General features: G+C 44.9%; 1 protein-coding gene across 3 annotated transcripts in view; it reads right to left on the reverse strand.

Annotated features, from left to right (window-relative positions):
- Positions 1 to 21,060, reverse strand: part of LOC132834147 (guanine nucleotide-binding protein subunit beta-5) — a 76,336-nt gene that overhangs the window by 2,331 nt on the left and 52,945 nt on the right. For all 3 annotated transcript variants that reach the window (XM_060852790.1, XM_060852791.1, XM_060852792.1), the window contains exons 8-11: positions 19,802 to 19,893; positions 19,459 to 19,507; positions 9,367 to 9,463; positions 3,568 to 3,734 (exon numbers count right to left, since the gene is read on the reverse strand). In XM_060852790.1, the coding sequence (XP_060708773.1) occupies positions 3,568 to 3,734; positions 9,367 to 9,463; positions 19,459 to 19,507; positions 19,802 to 19,893 (405 nt within the window). The remainder of the gene's footprint in view (positions 1 to 3,567; positions 3,735 to 9,366; positions 9,464 to 19,458; positions 19,508 to 19,801; positions 19,894 to 21,060) is intronic.

A 21,060-nucleotide genomic window follows, 5' to 3' on the forward strand; every position in this document is an offset into this window, starting at 1 on the left:
GGAAGTTCAGGGTTTTTTTTGAGGGCAGACTGTAGGTGTTCTGTAAAACAATCACCCAGTCTACCCTTTGTTCTCCAATGTAGAAGAGACCACATTGTCAGCAGCTAATACAGTAGACTAGATTGTGAGAAGTGTAGAAAATGTGTTGCTGGTTAAAGCACAGCAGGTTAGGCAGCATCCAAGGAACAGGAAATTCGACGTTTCGGGCCAGAGCCCACTGTGAGAAACGTATCCTGTAAAGAGTCTACTCCATTCTCCCAGTTCCTCCAGTTCCAATCACAAATGTTCTTCAGATTCCAACTTTGACAAAGGAGCCTCCTAATGTTTACCTTCTTCCTTAACAGAAGATTCCCCAGAACCATCGTTGACAGGGCTCTCAATCGGGTCTGACCCAGCGATAGGATTTCCCTTCTCCTCACCTACCATTCCCCCAGCATCCACATCCAGAAGATCATTAGCCGCCATTTATGCCACCTTCAGCAAGTTGCTACCACCAGACACATACCGCCACCAACCCCCCCCCACCCTTCCTTGTCTGCCTTCAAGAGACCATTCTCTCAGAGACACCTTGGTGCACTCTTCCTTCCCTCCCAACACCCCGCAGCCCTATGGTACTTTCCCCTGCAATCACTGAAGGTGTAACACCTGCCTATTTACCTCTTCCCTCCTCAGTATCCAAGCGCCCAAACACATGTTTCAGGTGAGGCAGCACATTACATGCACTTCTCACAATCTAGTCTACTGTATAAGCTGCTCACAACATTATCTCCTCTACATTGGGGAAACCAAGTGTAGACTAGGTGACCATTTCACCGAACACCTTCATTCTGCCCAAAAAAAAAGACCCTGAGCTTCCATGTCGCCAGCTTAACACCTCCACCTGCAGTGCTCCAGTGAAGCTCAGCACAAGCTGGACCTCAATTTCTACCTGGGGACCCTGCAGTCTTCTGGCCTTAACACTGATGTCACTAAATCTAGGGTCTGAACTCGCCCATGTCTTAGCCCCCACCCCCACACACCAGATGATCTTATCACATTGTCTGTTATTATGTACAACCCACTGTTAGCCACTAACAGTCCTCATTAACAGCTATTCACCCTCCCAGCCAGACCATTATCCACTCCTTTGTCTGTTCAACTGTTTTTCTCTCTCTATTGTTCACCTATCATTTACTTCTTACCCCCATCTACTGCATAAAAACGCACAGTTTCCGAGCACCATCAGTTCTGAGGAAGGGTCACCAGACGCAAAATATTAACTCTGATCTTTCTTCACAGATGTTGCCAGACCTGCTGAACTTTTCCAGCAATTTATGGTTTTGTCCACGATCTCACTAAATGGCAGAACAGAATCAATGGGCTGAATGACCTAATTCTGGTACTACGACTTACAGTCTTCCAGGTTCTGCATTGCACAATCAGAGCTGTCAAAACAGCATAATCACTATGAAGCAAGTAGCTAACCAAGTGATTGACATTAACTGAATCGATCTAAAGGGGAGAAAATGAGGGGGGAGAAAACAGAACATAAAGGGGAGAAGGTGGAACTGGTATATGAAAGAGGTGGTGCTGGAAAAACACAGCAGGCCAGGCAGCATCCGAGGAGCAGGAGAATCGACGTTGCAGGCATAAGCCCTTCTTCAGGAATGAGTGGGCTGAGATAAAAGGTAGAGGGGAGGGAATTTGGTGGAGGGGCGTTGGGAATACGATAGGTGGAAGGAGGTGAGGGTGAGGGTGATAGGCCAGAGAGGGGGTGGGGGCGGAGAGGCCGGGAAGAAGATTGCAGGTCAAGAGGGCGGTGCTGAATCTGGGCACTGGGACGGAGATAAGGTGGGGAGGGAAATGAGGAAGCTGGAGAAATCTGCATTCATGCCTTGTGGTTGGAGGGTTCCTAGGCAGAAGATGAGGCGCTTTTCCTCCAGGCGTCGTGTGGCCAGGTTCTGGCGATGGAGGAGGCCAAGGACCTGCATGTCCTTGACGGAGTGGAAGGGGGAGTTAAAGTGTTCAGCCACGGGGCGGTTGGGTTGATTGGTGCGGGTGTCCCAGAGAGTTCCCTGAAACGTTCCGCAAGGAGGCAGCCTGTCTCCCCAATGTAGAGGAGACCCAAGCGCCCCGTGGCTGAACACTTTAACTCCCCCTTCCACTCCGTCAAGGACATGCAGGTCCTTGGCCTCCTCCATCGCCAGATCCTGGCCACACGATGCCTGGAGGAAGAGCGCCTCATCTTCCACCTAGGAACCCTCCAACCACATGGGATGAATGCAGATTTCTCCAGCTTCCTTATTTCCCCTCCCCCCACCTCATCTCAGTCCCAACCCCCGGATTCAGCACCGCCCTCTTAACCTGCAATCTTCTTCTGCCCCCACCCCCTCTCTGGCCTGTTACCCTCACCCTCCCCTCCTTCCACCTATCATATTCCCAGCGCCCCTCCCCCAAATTCCCTCCCCCCTACCTTTTATCTCAGCCCGCTTGGCACACCAGCCTCATTCCTGAAGAAGGGCTTATGCCCAAAACATCGATTCTCCGGCTCCTTGGATGCTGCCTGGCCTGCTGTGTTTTTCCATTACCACATTTTTCAACTCTGGTCTCCAGCATCTGCAGTCCTCACTTTCTCCTGGTTTATGAAAGAGTCAACAAAGTGTGAAGCTGGAAAAAACACAGCAGGTCAAGCAGCATCAGAGGGGAAGGGGAGTCGACATTTCAGATGGGAACTTTATAACGAATGGAATTCTAATACTTTAGACTCTATACACAAAGAAAAATGTACTGATTTTCTGTCTTTTGACTGGCTTGGATCCAGATTGACACAGTAACATATGAGAGTGTGGTGCTGGAAAAGCACAGCAGGTCAGGCAGCATCCGAGGAGCAGGAGAATCAACATTTTGGGCATAAGCCCTTCATCAGGAATCAGGATGCTGCCTGACCTGCTGTGCTTTTCCAGCACCACACTCTCGACTCTGATCTCCAGCTTCTGCAGTCCTCACTTTCTCCACAGGTAATGTCTGCTTGAAAATGATTACAAGATGCTAGTCTAATCAAAGTCCTGGGTGGTTGAGATTAGCCTGTCACAGCTGGCAAAACTGGAAAAAGTGAGTGAGCAAAAATCACAGATCTTCAAAAGTCAAGAGCCCAATCTTGGTGCAATTGCATTTGTGCAGTGGATTGCTATGTTTATCTCAAAATCTATCAGTTTGATCACAGGCCTTCTGTCAGTGTTTGGCAAAGACCTGTACACATTTGCAAGTGGAAATTGCAATTATGGCTTATATTAAGCACTCAGACATTCAATTTCCAGAGAAATTGATAAGAAATAGTGATACCAGCAGTGACTTCTATTTGTTGTCCGGAGTATGTTGACTGGGTACCAGGAACACCACCTCCTGCTAGCTATCAGTGCTTTGGGAACCATTGGGTACTTCCTCATTACATACTGAGTTGCCCTTGGAGGGGCTGTTTTAACATAAATGGAAACTTGAGAAAGCAGAAGACTTTGCGCTAGATCTCTTCCTCAAGTACAAAGTTGCAAAATGTTCTTATTTAATATCTATTTTTTTTAACAAACCAACCCTCAGAGTATGATCCCACGATCCTGAGCAGAAAGCAGTGCCATCAGGGGAAACTCGCAAAGTGCTGACCCGATTCTCATGTCCAAACAGGATTGACACTCGTGTTCCTTTCAATACATCCCACACATTGATGGTGTAATCGTTGTAACCAGCAAACAAGAGGCGACCTGGAGAATACAGCAAGCATATAGTTTTGGTGACCATTTTTAACTTTACATACTCAGTCCCTCATAATTCTGGACTGCGGATCCCATTTCATACTGGCAGAACAGAATGATAATAAGAGTCATGTGCAAGATGGAACATTCTGTCACAAAACTCTATCGTCCTGAGGGATAATGAAACATTGCAAATAGCTGTTTCAAGGGTGGATTGTCTTTTCACTGATGTGGAAAACCACTGCTTCCCAGATTTAGCAAGGAGGAATCACAGAATGATAGAAATCCTACAGTGTGGAAACAGGCCATTTGGCCCAACAAGTCCACACCAATCCTCCGAAGAGTAACCCATCCAGACTCATTCCCCTAACTTATTGCTCTAGGTTTATCCCTGACTAATGCATCTAACCTACATATCCCTGAACAACATGGGCAATTTAGCATTGCCAATTCACCCAACCTGCACATCTTTGGATTGTAAGGAAGCTAGAGCACCCGGAGGAAACCCACGCAGACACTGGGAGAATGTCCAAAATCCACACAGAGCGTCACCTGATGCTGGAATCGAACTTGGGTCATTGGCACTGTGAGGCAGCAGTGCTAACCACTGAGCCACCAAACGGACAGGAATTCTGTCCTGTGCCAATACACTGCTCTCAGATTCCCTGGGCCTCCTGGGAAGGGTCTTTGGGTCCATCACTCAAGAAGGAGCAAATGAAGTATTTTTAACAATGTACAAAATGGGGGAAGAAGGACTCTCATGGCTACCTGCCTCCCCACGTTATCTCATCCTGTGTCCCGTTGGAGGGATGTCTTGAGAGGTTTGTGCAGGGGCTTATGCTGTTAATCCTACAAATGGGGCAAGTCCAAAAATGAATAGTGTTGGTGTTTATTTTTAAGTTTGAAGTCCTCCTCCCCAAACAATGGTCTAAAATCATCACACATTACCATTACTACAGCACTTAAGTTTCCCAGCTCTCATTCTGCAATCCTTCCCACCTCTACAGTTTTTGCTACAAAGCAAAGGGGAGTTCATCAGTAGAGCACTGATACTATGCAAATAGCATGGTGCCAGGGACATCACATGTTTAACAGACACAGAGCCTTTTGGGGCACAATTATTCAATGTTCAGCAACCATCCATTTAGAAAGAACCATTTATGTATATTATTTAAGTCTTTCTCTTATGGGCAAAAATGGATTGGTTGAACATCCCTTTTGCATTTTCTCTCCAGTTTTATTGAACAGTTCAGTCAGACCCTCACCTCTCTGACTAAATGACATTTCCTTTTCACCACTGTCATCAACATGTTTTTGTTCTGAGCCACAGCTATACTGAACAAAAAATATTTTGCTTGGAAAGTCCCCATAACATTAAAATTCCTGACAGTGATCAACAATATTTTGAATTGGATTAGTTTTCAAACATACTTTATATTTTACAGCCTTACTGGGAACGGAGAGATGGACCTTTGTGGTACAGTTTCAAAACTCTTTCATATAGCCTGTGTTGTGTATTTTCCATGAGATCAATACAATAGATGTTCTTACACTGTAAATGACTTCATTAAATTATAATCACAAATCCCTTGCTGATTATTTTCTGTGAACAGTCTGACCTTTTATTCTCTCAAAGTGAGTTATGCTGCTATTGTATCTTTACAAAGGCTTGTGCCATCAAGTGGTCTGCAAGTTTCCACCTCTCACTGGGGCAGTCACTGGTACTAAATCTGAGGGAAGTAAAATAGCTGACCTAGTGGAAGCTATGTATCCTTGAAAAAGACAGGTTAACATTACATTGGAGAACAAGCATATACGAGAGAAATGGATTCTACCTGTCCCTGGTGTTGCGAAGGATGGGCCTGGCCTCACTGCTGCTGAACACCCCAAGTAGATGGACTGTTCCATATTATCTGTCCTTCGTGGAGAAATTTATGAAAGAAAACACCTTTGACCACAAGTCCATCAGGAAGTGGTCAGCACCTAGTGTTCTTGAGACACTTTGGGAAAAAGAGAGAGCAGATCCTGTTGAACGGTTTCCTGTGCAGACTACCAAAGTCATTTGGCAGAATCCCTCATTGCCAGAAATTTTAAACAAGCACCAGAACATGGCTGGGCTGCTGGTGAGAAGTGCCCTGCCTGTGAGATTCTTTATGCATGCCCAGACTGTCCGCGCCACCACACGCTGCCTTAAAGCAGCTGTGGAGGGGATGAGACTGTCACACATCTCCTTCTGGACTGTGCCTATGCAAACGAAGTCTGGAGAGGAATGCAGTGGTGTTTCTCAAGGTCCGTCTCAAGCAGCTCCATGACATGGGGCTACGTGCTCTACAGTCTGTTCCCTTGGATGCACACCAAGACAAACATCAAATGCACCTGGAGTACCATCAACTTGGTGAAAGATGCTCTTCAGTCTGCCCAAAACCTGCTGATCTTCCAGTTGAAGGAGTTGACCCCAACTGAGTGTTGCAGACTGGTACATTCCAAGGTTCAGGACTACGTGCTGAGGGATGCACTAAAGCTTGGGGCAGCTGCTGCCAAGGCATAGAGGAGAAAGACCACCATGTGAGGTCCTGCTGCCAAAGAATAATGGGCGGGGGGGGCATTCAATAATTGGGCCCTCCTGACACCTCAGGTTGACTGTAAATTTGTTCTCTGTACATAAAGAGAGTATAGATCTGAATGGCTTCATTAACTGTACACATACCTAAAGATTTCTATCTATGAATAAAGTACATATTTGCAATAAAACAAGTACATGATTTTTTCATTGGACATGACAGCAACAGTCTTATTAAAATTGTAGATGTTACTGAGCATGATATGTACTCAGATTGCACCAGGACAGGGTACAATCTTGAAGAACACAAAAATATCCTGATGCTGACCTCCAACTCCTACTCAAACAGACATAATGTAGGAGGCAGAAGCGGTTGGATCTGGGTACTATGTGTAGCACAGTGGCACAATGGTTAGCACTGCTGTCTCACAGCACCAGAGACCCGGGTTCAATTCCCGCTTCAAACAACTGTGTGTAGAGTTTGTACATTCTCCCAGTGACTGCGTGGGTTTCCTCCGGGTGCTCCGGTTTCCTCCCACAGTCCAAAAACGTGCAGGTTAGGTGAATTGGTCATGCTAAATTGCCCGTAGTGTTAGGTGAAGGGGTTAATGAAGGTGAATGGGTCTGGGTGGGTTGCTCTTCAGAGGGTCGGTGTGACTTGCTGTGCCGAAGGGCCTGTTTCCACACTGTAAGTAATCTAATCTAGTGTATTAAGACTGGCATAAATATCAAATGTGCAAACTGGAGGGAGATGGCATTAGCCATGAGTGCCACCTCTGTCAACCCTGGAGCTGCAGACCACTAATGCAAAAGAATGTCAACAATCTCAGCAGAGTTAGCAAGGTAACCTACATGCTAACTTCTCATTTTCTTCTTTGCATTTCAAGCATGAGCACAAATCCCGCGCCAATACTAATGATTCCTTTCTCAATACGCAATACCCAGTCTAGGATGGCTTGTTGTCTAGTTGGTTCCGCAAATGTATTAATCCAGAAAATATTCCCGTATACATTCCAGGAATTCCTCCTCTATGGTTTGCCCAATTTATATGCAGATTAAAATCACCCATAACTGCAGATGTTCCATTATTGCATGCATCTCTAATTTCCTGTTTAATGACATTCCTCATAACAGTCAGGGGGGAGGGGATGTCTACAGTTTGGGGGAGTCTTTATATAACATCCAAAATATCTACACAGATTCCACATTGTCAGAGGAAATATCTTTCCTTACTGTTATGTTAATTTCCACTTTAACCAGCAAAGCAATTGTTTGCATGTCACGGTTTGTGTATTCAATGAGACTTTGTTCTGACATGTCATTTTGTCATTGGGAGGTTACAGGAAAATATGTACTCACTCTTATAATTAGACAGATTAAAGTGCATGCGATGGGGTGTAGTTTATTGGAGAACTGGTTGACAGACAGGTGACAGTGTATAGGAATAAATAAGTCTTTTTCAGAATGGCAGACAATGACTATTGGGGGACTGCAGGCATCAGTGCTTGGACCCCAGCTATTCATAATATGTTTGAACGATACAATTATTGACATTTTTGTTTGGGAGGAGTGGCTGCACCTATTATGTTGTAAGATGAGCAGTGGGTTTACGAATGTCTCTACCTCAAGTGGAGAAAGAAGGGAATCAGGCTATGGTGTCAAAAGAAAGGCAAGATAAAAAGGTGACCTTTGCTATGATCTGCTCTCCAAGTGCCTATTATCTAGTAACTTGCTTGTTTCATGTGACTTTGGATCCATTGCAGCCAGGGACACCTCCTTGGCCACGTCCATGATCAGTCTTGAATGCACTAAAGTTCTGTTCTGACATCACATGCTTTCACCATACACAGGATGTTTACAACTTAGAAAGAGACCACTCAGCCCATCATGTCTGTACTGGCTCTCGGTGAGAACAATTCACCATGCAGGTTTTTCACAGAATAATAATATTAATTATTATAATTTATAGTCAGACTCTTAAAAGACATTTTTTAATTAGTCTGATAGAAACCAGTTTATATATATTTCTGTTATGAAGTTCACTCTTACTTTAATCAATTACAGATCTGATATTTTTTTTAAATCTGAAATGGTTTTCTGTGCAATTTGAAATCTTTCCCAGCATCCCTTCCTTGTTAGTTGTGTCCTTGGAGTGGATGTTGACAGAACTAATTCGACATATTCATCCATGTACTAAAGAAGAACATCCATTCCCTAATGTTTGCAAATCAATTTTACCAATTTGCTTAATAGATCCATTATTGAAAAAATTATTTGGAAACAAGCGTTAACTTTGAAAGGCTAGTTAAAATTCCCTTAACAATTAATGATTAGTAAAAGTATTAACTACATTCTTCAAAAGCTTTGGGAACTATATTTAGAGAAACTGTCAGCAATCATTTGAAAGGATATCTATGTAATTTTCTTTCTCTCCATTCCTGGCATTCACTATGTATTTAATTTTTGGTTCCCAAATTGGAAGTGCTGCACTGACATAATACTCATAGGTCAGGTATCTAAGAACAACTCACGTCTACTTAATCATTAGATACTACTACCAAATGGCATTGAAAGTACTAATCATTGCCATTAACTGCATACCTTTCTTTATTTCAACTGGATAGGACGAGACTGGATGTTCATGTTTGGAAAGAGAGAGGGTATCCTTGGAGAGGGAGCACGCTGTGTCCATCAATGCTCTCAATGCCTTTAGAGAAAGAGGTGGTCACCATGGGGGACACGGTGCTTTATTTCCCCATCTAACTCCATTTTGATTTAATTCCTTCCTGCTCTCTCTACCCCCACCTCACCTTTGGTGGCTTGCATTGCCCTTATGGGCTTTGCTTGTAAACATTCAACTGGCCACCTTGGTGTTTTACTGGTGGTGGTTACTAGTTTGGAAACAAAATTCGCATTGATTTTGGTGGGAGGAAGGTCACTCCGCTGTGCGTAACAATAAAAAACAAATGGACAACACAGAGGACTGAAGTACAAGTTTAGATTCAATGGTGTTTTTTCAGCTTTTGAATGTAATTCTGATTTCCTAGAATTGGCTGTTTTAGCCGTTATGAAGCTACTCACCACTCAGTGAAAAGTCTACACTGGAGGCACCAAAGATAATACTGTCCTTTGAGTAGATGGCTACTTCTCTGTCTGCACGGAGATCATACAGACGACACTGTAAAACAAGCAACAGTCTTATGAAAATCTTAAATTATTATAATTTCAGACTTACTTTAAAAACGGTAGAGATGTTGATGGTTTAAAATTTGTCAAGGCAGAATGGGACACTTTAAAAGATATTCCAGTTTCAGTTCAAAGCAACCCAACTCGCAAAAGACAGATCCTTTGGTTTTCTTGAAGCCTGCATATCTTTATAAATGGGCAGATGCTTGGTAAATTTTTTTTAAAGGTGGTTAAAGCACGGTGTAGGACTATGTATATTAATTCTGTGGAATTCCAGGAGACAATTGGTAAATTCTGTTACATCAGACTGGGTGGAAATGAGGAGATTGGCAAAACGGAAGGTGACAAGACTATATAGATAGTGGACAGGATACTCTAAATGGCAGGAAATGACTAGTGATATTCCACAAGCATGTGTGCTGGGCCTCAACAAGCAACTTTATTCATTAACTTGGATGGTGGGTTCAAAAGCCACATATCCAATTTTATAATGACACAAGCATGTGCGGTACAGTAAGGACTGTGTATTGAAATGGACAATCACCACAAGAGATATGAAGTGAATTGTCAAAATTGTGGCGCTGTGTGGTCATCCACTTCAGACCTATAAAGGTCTCTGCTCCACAGTCACGGTTGCTATTGTAGAGGAGGTGCTCACAACCCCAAAAAAATAAATAAGATCATGGAAGCAGGCCATTTAGTCCATCAAGCCTGCATTGACTCTCCACAGAACATCCCACACAGACCCTACCCCCTACCCCCATAACTCTGTATGGCTAATCCACCTAGCCTGCACATCCCTGGACACTATGGGGTAATTTAGCATGGCCAATCCACTTAACCTGCACATCTTTGGGCTGTGAGAGGAAACCCAGAACATAAGGTAGAAACCCACACAGACATGGGAAGAATATACAAACTTCACACAGACAGTTGCCTGAGGATGAAATCTATGACCCTGCGACCCCACTGGGGCTCATGACCCACAGATTGGGGGCCCTTAATTAAATAAATTGGGATTATATTCCCTAGAATTCAGAAAGCCAAAAGGCATCTTGTTGGGTGGTTTGGGGATATTTCAGGTAGATTGGGGGAACCTACCTTCACTTGCTGGGGTGTTTAGGACTAAAGACATAATTACCAAAAAAAATGCTTCAGGATTGAATTGAGGAAGCTGTGGATCTACCCACAGCACATGGACTGCAGGAGTTCAAAACGGCAGCTCACCATCAGTATCTCAAGGACATGCTCACATTCCATCAAATGAACAAAATAAACACTTCAATACAGAAGCGTTAGTTGAAGTTTGGAACACTCTCCTTTGAATGGTAGAAGGCATTGGATCATTCTTAATATTAAAATTGTGTAAAATTTTGGTTATCCAAAGGTATCAAGGAATATCTGCCAAAAACGAGTATGTGAATTTAGGCCACAAATGAGCCATGATCAGACTGAGCGACAAAATCGCTTGAGGGTTAAATGGCCTCTTCTGGTTCTGATCTTCTTACTTCCCTCTCTTCCTGCCCTGCCCTCCCATGCCCACTTGAACTGGTCACAAAGCGACCCAGCTTTCTATTGCAAATGACAATTGCTCCGTATTCTTGTATGCTTCCCCCAAAGCACAAAAATTGAAAACCTCGCCCTCACCTTTAACCCATAAGCAGCTTTATTCCACCTTAAGTATACACCCACCTTCAGACTTACATTACTACCAGTGACCACCAATCCTTAGACACTAGTTTTTTGTGGAATCCCCATCCCTTTGTCCCCTCATTAGTAGCAAAAACCTCAGCTTCCATTGTCACTGTGATGATGCTGTCCTTTAGCAAGGTTAGTTTGTCCTTGTTTTTTTTGAGACGACACACACAGGTTCCAAAACGTCTGGGTTGATCTACTTGGGAAGCTTTAAAATTTTTAAAACAAAACACTTGTACAATGCAATACAGTTCCCCAGCTCAGCATTTCTCTGGTTTGGTTGGGTTTAAGAAGTCTGGCTGTTCGGTGCCAGCAGTCAGTCAGTTTTGAGGCTGCTGGTCAAAGAAACAGCGACATGGAAGAAAGTGTTCCATATTGAATCTCTCTGCCATCTCTCTCTCTCTCTCCTGTAAGACCGTGTTTGATTTTTCTTTTTTTGCAAGGGGATTGTTGCAAGTATTTGGAACAGCATCAATAAATTGGGATAATCTGTTGGGTTTTTGGAGAGATTATTCTACATTCTGTTCTTGTTTGTTTGCGTTTCATTTGGTAATCTTGCAAATAAATTCTATTTTGTTTAAAACTAAGTGGTTGGGCCAGCTGCATCCCTTCTGAAATATCCATTCTATACCTACTTGAAACAAATGGCAAAGTTAGGGTCTGGGCTACTTTCCTGAAATGTTTTGAGGGGGTCTGACCTGGTCCATAACAGTTTGGGGGCTCTATAGCTCCGATTTGGATTTTGGTTGCTGGACCCAAAGGCAGTGAGTGGTATGTGCTTGTGTCTTTTGTTCTGGGTGTTGATTTTAGTTGTGCTTGGGAATTGCAATGCCTCTTTCAGTCACCAAGAGTTTTCTGGGGGTGGAAGAAGTCGGTCTGGGAGCTTTGGAAAAGGTGAATAAGGCCAAACTGCTGGAATTAGCAGACAATCTGGAGTTGCAGTTGCCTCCTTCCCCGAGGAAAGGAGAGATAATTATGGCAATAGCTCAGCATTTAACTTTGCTGGAAACACCATCAGAATCTTTGGAGATGGCTAAAATTCAACTAAATCAGCTTGAGTTAGAGGCAAAAGACTAAAGGCAACCTAACTTTGTTGAAGGAGATGCATCATCTCATCACATCACACAATCTGCCAGTTCCTCCCTACGGCATTTCGCCTCCTCCCCATTTCAATCTTCCTCTTCAAAAGCGCTCTCATAAACAAAACAAACAAAATGCATTCTCAACCACCTCTAAAGCACTCCCACCCAGGCTTGGCACCTGTTCCTCGCTACTCTCATCTATTTCTCTCTCCCCACCTCCACGCCACTCCCAGCCCTATCTAAAATCCCTTGGAACACCGCACTAAATGCTTTACATAACTGTCTGCTGCTGCTGTTGGCAAAGATTCACAGACACGAAGAGACTTCCGGCCCACCCACCATTCATAGATATCAATCATTGATGGAACAAATAATCCTCAGAGCTCCTGAGTGTTTGATTACATCTGAAAAAAAAAATCAGCTAATTTTCCGCAAATGTTTCCAAGATCGAGAGCTGATAGCTTCTGGCTCAAGAGAGAAAGGTTAATGTTGTTGATTAAAAAGTTCTGAAGGTTTACAGTTTACTGACTCCACATCAAAAAGTCCTTCATTGGCAGCAAAACACTTTGAGATGTTTGCCAAAAAATGCTAGATAGATATACGTCTTTCTTTTCTCAAGTTCATTGCAATCACACACAGGTAGTATTCCAGTATTCTCAAACCTCCGGGTGTGACGTTGGGGAATATTGTGTTTTTAAAAATCTATTTCTATTCCCTCTCTGCTCCACTTTCCTTGCTTGCAAATGGACATATTCCTAACCTGGATGGAGCCAGTCAGGACCATCAAAATGAAATTGTAAACAAAACAGGAAAAGATTTCAGCGTTTTTCTTCAACAAATTTAAAGGCTTCAATCAAATCTGTGGCTTCCAATGTTCGTGATGGGGACTAGTTCATGAAAGAATAGGGAATTTCTGAACTGACATTAAAGTGTTAAAATAACCCTGTGTAGTTCTGTAAACTTCCAGCTCAAAGTTTAAGAGCAAGGTACCATAGTCTAGATCTGATGAATCACTCTTTCAGCATGAGTGGAGGGTATTTTCCACAGAATGCTATCATCAGTTCAGAAGGGCATCTTACCCACAACAGAACTGAGCTAGTGTGTTTGTGTTTCAGTTTTTCTGTGATGACATATAACAGACCATTGCAAGCAAACAATCCCAGCAACTGGTTGAACAAATTGGTGGCACGTTAGCTCAATGGTCACCATTACTGCCTCACAGTGCCAGGAACCTGGGTTCAATTCCAGCCTTGGGGGACCATCTGTGTGGAATTTGCACATTCTCTCAGTGTCTGTCAGGGTTTCCTCTGGGTGCTCCAGTTTCCTCCACAGTCCAAAGATGTGCATGTTAGATGAATTGGCCATGCTAAATTGCCCTGTAGTATCTAGGGATGTGCAGGTTAGCCACAGTAAAAACCTCATGCAGGGCTATGGGGATGGGGTGGGGGCTGGGTCTGGATGAGATACTCTTTGGAGGATTGGTGCAGAGTTGATGGGTCAAATGGCATTTTTCTGTACTGTAGGGATTCTACGATTCTAACAAATCAAACACCATGGTGAAATCATATAGGGGCCTGAGTGACATGAGCTATGGCAAGATGTATGACAGAAGAGGATGACAAATACCACGAGGCTCATCTCGACATTGAGTTCAGCTCACTCCATCTCCTCAGTAGCAAAGCATGCTGAGATTCCCATCAGGCAGCAGTCAGATCTCACTTAATGGGGATTAACAGCGATTATTAAACACCTCGTTAATGCCACACTTGTCTTATTACTAATGAGCCTCCTGTCTTGCAAAACAAGTTAGATGTCAGAAAGACTCGACAAGGAAGTTGGATACCGGGTACCTGGTGAATTCAGCTCATTGCCTGTCCCAAACGACCTCTATGTTGGACACTGGGCAACAACATCTCAGGGCATGATCCTCGGGCACCAGCCTCAAAAAGCTTTCACCTAAGGCATTGGCATCTTGCAACTGCCAACGCATCCTGACCATCATGGCAACTGTCTGATTCACTGGATGGCTGCTCATGAGGCAAGAGTCGAAAAGTGTGGCACTGGAAAAGCACAGCCGGTCAGGCAGCATCTGAGGAGCAGAAGAATTGATATTTTGGGCAAAAGCCCTTCATCAGGAATTGGGGGGGGTACCTGAGAGCATCTGCAGTCCTGACTTTCTCCTGCTCACGAGGCAAGGCTTGCATTGCAGGGTGCTCTGCAAATAGCATTGAGAAGGCTGCTGTAGGGACACTGTGCTCAGGGACAGGCTCCCAGCTCACAAAACAGACCAGGCTACATCCCAGGGGTGCTTGCTCGCACTCCTAGTGTTCATTCATTTTGTGCCCACCTGCATGCTCACCCCATCCATGCCCTGCCTTGTCATGCAGTGCCATACCTGTAAGCACATTGGCACTTCAGCCAGAGTTCACTACTGCCATTTTAAGCCCAGACAGGCTGCCTGTTGTGTTTAGCATTGTTGAACTATTGGGGCATTTTGGTGAATGGCACATGCAGAGATACAGCATGTGCCAGTTGCCTGCGCAGCAAGCACCGGAGTCAAAACATGCAGTGCTGGAAAAGCAGCCGGTCAGGCAGCATCCGAGGAGCAGGAGAGTTGGAGTTTTGAGCATAAGCTCTTCATCAGGAATGTGTTGCAAACACACTCCACCTTTGTTCAATTCTGTGGACATGTCGGAAACTGGGTGGGGCCAGTCTTCTGTCCAGTTAAGGGGAACAGATATTGGTCAGGGGAGGGTGGGTGCTGTTTTTGTCAGTCAGGGGCACTGCCACACACACTTCAGTGGCTTTCTCATGGTTGACCCTCCACTTGGAATTCTCCATTATACTCCGGCGACTGTTCAGCGGTCAGTCCTGTAGGATCAGTACAAACAGCAAGCAGAATGGCATGTTGTCAGTCAGAGAGCTATGAATACAGCAGGCTGGACTCTGCTCAGTCCTGTCTAGGGCTGGTCTTCCATGTCAGGCAAAAGCCTGGGCTGAACATAGTCCTGGGTATCTGCCCATCAACCTTAGAGCAGCATCACTGAATCCCTTACTGTCAACATCCTTGGGGTCACCATTGACCAGAAACTCAACTGGACTCACCACATGAACACAGTGGCTACAAGAGCAAGTCAGAGACTAGGAATACTGCGGTGCATAACTCACCTTCTGACACCCCAATGTCTATCCACCATCTACAAGGCTACAAGTCAGGAGTGTGATGGGATATTCCACACCTGCCTGGATGGATGCAGCTCTAACAACACTCAAGAAGCTTGACACCATCCAGGACAAAGCAACACACTTGACTGGCACTACATCTATAAACATTCAATCCCTCCATCATCGGTGCTCAGTATCAGGAATGTGTACTATCTACAAGATGCACTGCAGAAACTCAAAGATCCTGAGACAGCACCTGCTAAACCCACGATCAGTTCCATCTAGAAGGACAAGGGCAGCAGGTACTTGGGAACGCCACCACCTGCAAGTTCCCCTCTAAGCCATTCACCACCCTGACTTGGAAATATACTGCCGTTCCTTCACAGTTGTTGGGTCAAAATCCTGGAATTCCCTCCCTACCGCCATTGTGGGTCAACCCAGAGCAGGTGGACTGCAGCAATTCAAGAAGGCAGCTCACCACCATCTTCTCAAGGGCAAATAGGGATGGGCTATCAATGCTGGCCAGCCAGCAATGCCCAAGTCCCACTAATGAATTATAAAAAAAGCTTTCAAGATGGAAACCTGCCAGAGCAGTGGGGGCATCAATGACTGAGGCAGGGTTGGGGGAATCAAGGCTTGGGTCAGAGGGGGAAGCAGAAGTATTTATAGAGGTAGGGATAGGAACAATGAGAGGGGGAAATTCAAAGGGAAGGCACAGGCAGGGGAATTTGGTACAGTGTTGAACACGGCGGGGGGGGGGGGGGGGGTTTGTTGGCGGTGACCACCACAGAGGAGAAGAGCAGGGTGGGCACCATTCGGGGGTAATGCTCAGGGTTCGGGGGCAGGAAGGAACAGTAATGAACCAAGCTCAACACGATGCATTTCCACATTGTGAGGAGGACTGAAAATGTGATGTGGAGGTATTGAGAGGTATGGGGGACATACAGGCTCCAGAGGTGGGGTACCCTTGTGACTAAGCACAGCTCGATGCTCACCACTATCATGGTGTCCCACCATGACTTTCCCTTCTCTACAGATAAAATGGTACTGGAAACTGGCTGGAACAATATCTGGGGATGGCGGGGGGCAAGGGAACATTGGTTTGATGGCTGACCAGCTCCATATTTGCTGACACTGCAGATCAAAAACACGAAGCAGCCATTTGCAAAACTCAACGATATTTCATTTACAAACACTGATTTGCTCTGCATGCAAATTGAGGCTGTTTAAGGATCAGTGGCCAGTCAAAGGCAGTTTGATGCATGCGTTTGGTGCTTGCACATTGAACCTGGTCATCTCAATAATATTGAAGAAAGCAGCAATGATGGTTCAAAAAGGGAAACCACAATTCGTTCAACTTCCATGGGTCCTGTGTGAGTCACACCAGTGAGAGTTCTTCTCTGTCATGGAGGTGGGTCAGGCTTCTGTGCTGAATGCTAATTCAGGGTTTGATTGGGAGGAGGATACGAAGGGGGGTGTTGTTCTCATTGCCATTGGTCATCACTCAGCTGGTGTGGCACCTTCGACAAGTTACTGTACACTTGGAGGTAGAATCCTCATGTCAATGTATCATCCACGTTCAGCATGCTTCACTGCATGGTCAGCTCTCGCCTGGACAATGTGCCACCAATGACTGCCCTGAGACCTAATATCCTCCTTCACTCCTTACATTCCCAATGCTAAGTCCTGTCCACTGGGAGTGCCGGGCCTTGCTGCTGCCGGGATGTTGGTTGCTGTGGGGGCTGCCTTCCCTGGATACAGGACGACCAGGGCCGATAGGATGTCCAGGAGCAGCAGGTCATCACCACCCCTCACACCCACACCCCCCCCCCCTCCCACCCGCCCCGTGAAGGACACGGAGCACCTGGCTCAGGGAGCTGTCACAGCCACACGCCCCTTCAGGATCATGGAGACACTGCACAGGAGGAGGCGCATTTTCTGGGGATGAGCGAGGGGCAGTGCCAATGCAGGCTGTGTATATCCCAATACACAGGGATGGAACTGAGCTGCAGGAGTGGGAGGCTGTCCGTTCCCTGGAGCCGGGAAGGTGACTACTGTCTTAAACATCTTTACCATTGGCACTTTCCAGACAGTGACCAGTGCCCAGTGCGGGATCTCTCAGTTGTACTCTGACAAAAAAATTAGGACAGTGACCAATGTTGTCTGGTCGACATCACATTGGATCATTTTGATCCCCCATGATGTGGTCAGTGCTGCTGCCCATGGGCAGTGGGATTCAGGACCAGAGCTGGTGTAGAGTGCCATCAACTGTACACATGTAGCACTGACAGGGCTGTATCACAACAGGAGAATTCATCACCAGGAAGGGATTCCATTCCATCCTTGTCCGGGAGACCTGTGACCACTCTTCCTGGAGCTGTGTGCCCACTACCTTGGCACCTACCATGACTCCTACATTCTGGAGCTCTTTCATGTCCCGGTGGTTGTGAGGGTCAAGGGGCCTTACAAAGCTGCTTACTGAGGTACATGGGTTACCCAGTGTGAACATAGTTCATGATGCTGATGCTTTAGTGTTGCACCGATCTCAATTGGGCATTGATGGAGCAGAGTATGGAGCTCTTCCAGATGTGGTTCTGCTGCCTTGACAGGTTGTGGGGCTAGAAGAGCTGGTGTGCTGCACTCTGCACACCTACAGCAGGCAACAAAGTGAGGAGACGGATGTTGAGGAACTGGTGAACAACACTATTGTTCCAAGCAGGAGCTTAGGACATTGGGGTGAAGGAAGCTGAGTAAAAAATGAGGTCTGCAGATGCTGGAGATCACAGCTGCAAATGTGTTGCTGGTCAAAGCACAGCAGGTTAGGCAGCATCTCAGGAATAGAGAATTCGACGTTTCGAGCATAAGCCCTTCATGTGAAGGAAGCTGACATTGTCCTTTACACAGATCAGCTGTGATGGGCGCCAACTGTCAGTAGGAACCTCATTGAAGAGAAGTGTGGGCAACATACAATTGTCGACTGATAAATATTGTCGTCATGATGCCCAAGCTTTGGGCATCATGGGGGCAAAGGTCAGCCTCCGCTGGCTTCATTGCTTTTTCCTTTGCCATTCTGTAAATAAAAGCTCACATCTGTGTTCAAGTTTGTGAGATTGCTTGCCTGCATTGGGAACAAGGTAGCACTGACTTGAAAAGTGTTCAACAGGGTGTAGCCCCGGGACTAATAAGTGAGTGGCCTGGTGGTTAAACAGAAATTAGAGTGAGAAAAGAGGGTTGCATGTGTGAGGGAGTGCCAGCCGTGCCAAGGCAGCATAGCCACAATGTTGCTGGTGACAGGCAATATCCAAGGGCAGCCTTTCAAAGATGGTGAGGCCACATAGGATGCCAACCAAATGCCCCTGGTTGACATCTAGACAAGTATTCTTGGAGCCCAGTTACTGGTGCAATGTGACAGCCATCCTGTGCACAGCAGGCTCTCACAGACAATGTTGGTAATGTCGATTGAGGAACAAATATCGGCCAAATTATTTCTCCTGTTCTTGGAAATTGTGGCAGCAGATCCATTACCACCACCTGAAATGATAGATTAGTTGAAGATCTTATCTGAAAGGCAGCCCCTTCAACAGTGCAGCACTCCCTCAGTACTGCGATGGAAACACTGGTCTGTCGAGGGTCTGGAGCAGGATGCAAATCCATAGCCTCCTTACTCAGAGGACAGAGTACTACCACATAGCCACACAGAACACCATGATTGGGAATAACAGCTTCTCTGAGGAAACCACAATCCTCGACTTGACCCTTTTTTTTTAATAACCAAAAGCTGTCTCAAAACGATTTACTTAAATTCACTGAAATGAAAGATTGCTCAGGAACAGAAAATTTGAAGTATTTATATGCTATCACCCAATGGTGGCAAACAAGTGCTACATAGTGTATCTAAAGGTTATTCACATTTAGCAGAACAAAATAAGACAGCAGGTTTGATGATCGTATGATGTTTGTCAGGACCTATTTTTGACAAAATAAAACTCTTCTATATAACATCTGGAGGAAACAATGATATGACCTCTGATTAAAGTTGACTTACCGTGGCATCATCTGAACCAGAAGCAAAAGCATCACCACTGGGGAAATACCTATTGTGAGAAAATGGACTTTAGCATCAGGTTTGCAACAGACCAGTGTATTACTGTGACCCAGAATGTTACATATTCTAGCTGTGTGACCATAGCTTCCATGTTAAACATATAATCATAGGCAGTGTACAGACATCATTTCCCACATGGCATGCATGCAGACACACACACACACACACACACACACACACACACACACACTCAGAAGTCATCCAATTTTTTTATCTGAATGAGGGAGTTAGTTCATAAATCTCTCATGCAGTTTCAAGAATTTTACAGAATAAATACACTAACCTAACACTGTTTATATCAGATTCATGAGTTTCAAAGGACTGGATACACTGACCAGAGCGCATGTCCCAAACCATTGCTTTCTTATCACAGCCCTGCAAGTAAATAAGAACATAAATAGACAAGAGATTGCATTTAACTGAAAAGTATTTACTTGACTTTAATAACCATTAACTATGTCAAATGCAAGGAGAAATTAAAACAGATAAAAAGAATTGTGGGAATGATCCCAAACAATCTACTCCTGCTAACTCAGTCATTCATTGGAATTACCCATAAGATCATCTATTAGTTACTCAAAAATGGACACAACTGTTCTGATTAAATTGTTTTATTTGAATCATTGGATCATGAAATTTCTTTGTGTAAAAACAATTGAAATAATCAGGAGGGACTGTATGTGAAATGTTATAATGGGAGAGTTGTATGAATATCAGATAACTCCCAATCATTCTTCTTTTGAATGACGATCGTTCACCTTCCTGCTGACTTGCTGAAATCAGCAGTTTGTGTTGGGGAGCTTGACATGTTGGGGAGAAATATTCACCACCATCGCCATCTCTGCGAAGGCATCTTCTTGCGCAGGATTCTACCTGACTAACCAGGCCACACGGCTCATTGGTGGGGGTGAAAGAAAAAAAAAGGCATTCCTGTGTTGGAAAACGGAAAGCGCAAACTTAGTACCCTTTGTCAATGACCACATCATGTCGATGTTTGAAATACTGAGCAGGATTTTACTCAACTGCAAAGTTAAAATTGGGCCTACTGCACCCAGTTGCATAAGTTTCCCCCTCACCCCTCCTGGACTGTGATCTTTAGGTTTCAACCTTGACTCTTCCTGGAGAAAGCTGAAATAAGTTGAATGTCATGCTGCAAGTGATGTTGAGCTGTCTCTGGAAGCATGCTTAAAAAAAGTGGATTACAATATTTGAATACCAGAGCATCTTTTATTTTACTTCTGGACATGAAAGCTCAAATCCATAGTATTGGATTTTCTGCATTAATTCACAGGATTAAGAGCTTGCTCTGCTGTTAGATTTTCACTCTGCTGCCATTAATGATGCTAAGCTCCAACTGCAGCAGAACTGAGGGAGACTCCTGAGACCCCAGTCTGGGGACTGGGAATCCTTTGCAAGAGCCTGTTTTTTATATGTGTTCTCCAGACACACTCAGAAGTGATAAAAAGAAGACATGTGCCTGATGAAGTGAAGATTTGACGCAAGGAGTAACCTCTTCTTTATAATGTCACATTGCATTGTTAG

The sequence above is a fragment of the Hemiscyllium ocellatum genome, chromosome 39, assembly GCF_020745735.1.
Source record: "Hemiscyllium ocellatum isolate sHemOce1 chromosome 39, sHemOce1.pat.X.cur, whole genome shotgun sequence".
In the NCBI taxonomy this organism is placed as follows: domain Eukaryota; kingdom Metazoa; phylum Chordata; class Chondrichthyes; order Orectolobiformes; family Hemiscylliidae; genus Hemiscyllium; species Hemiscyllium ocellatum.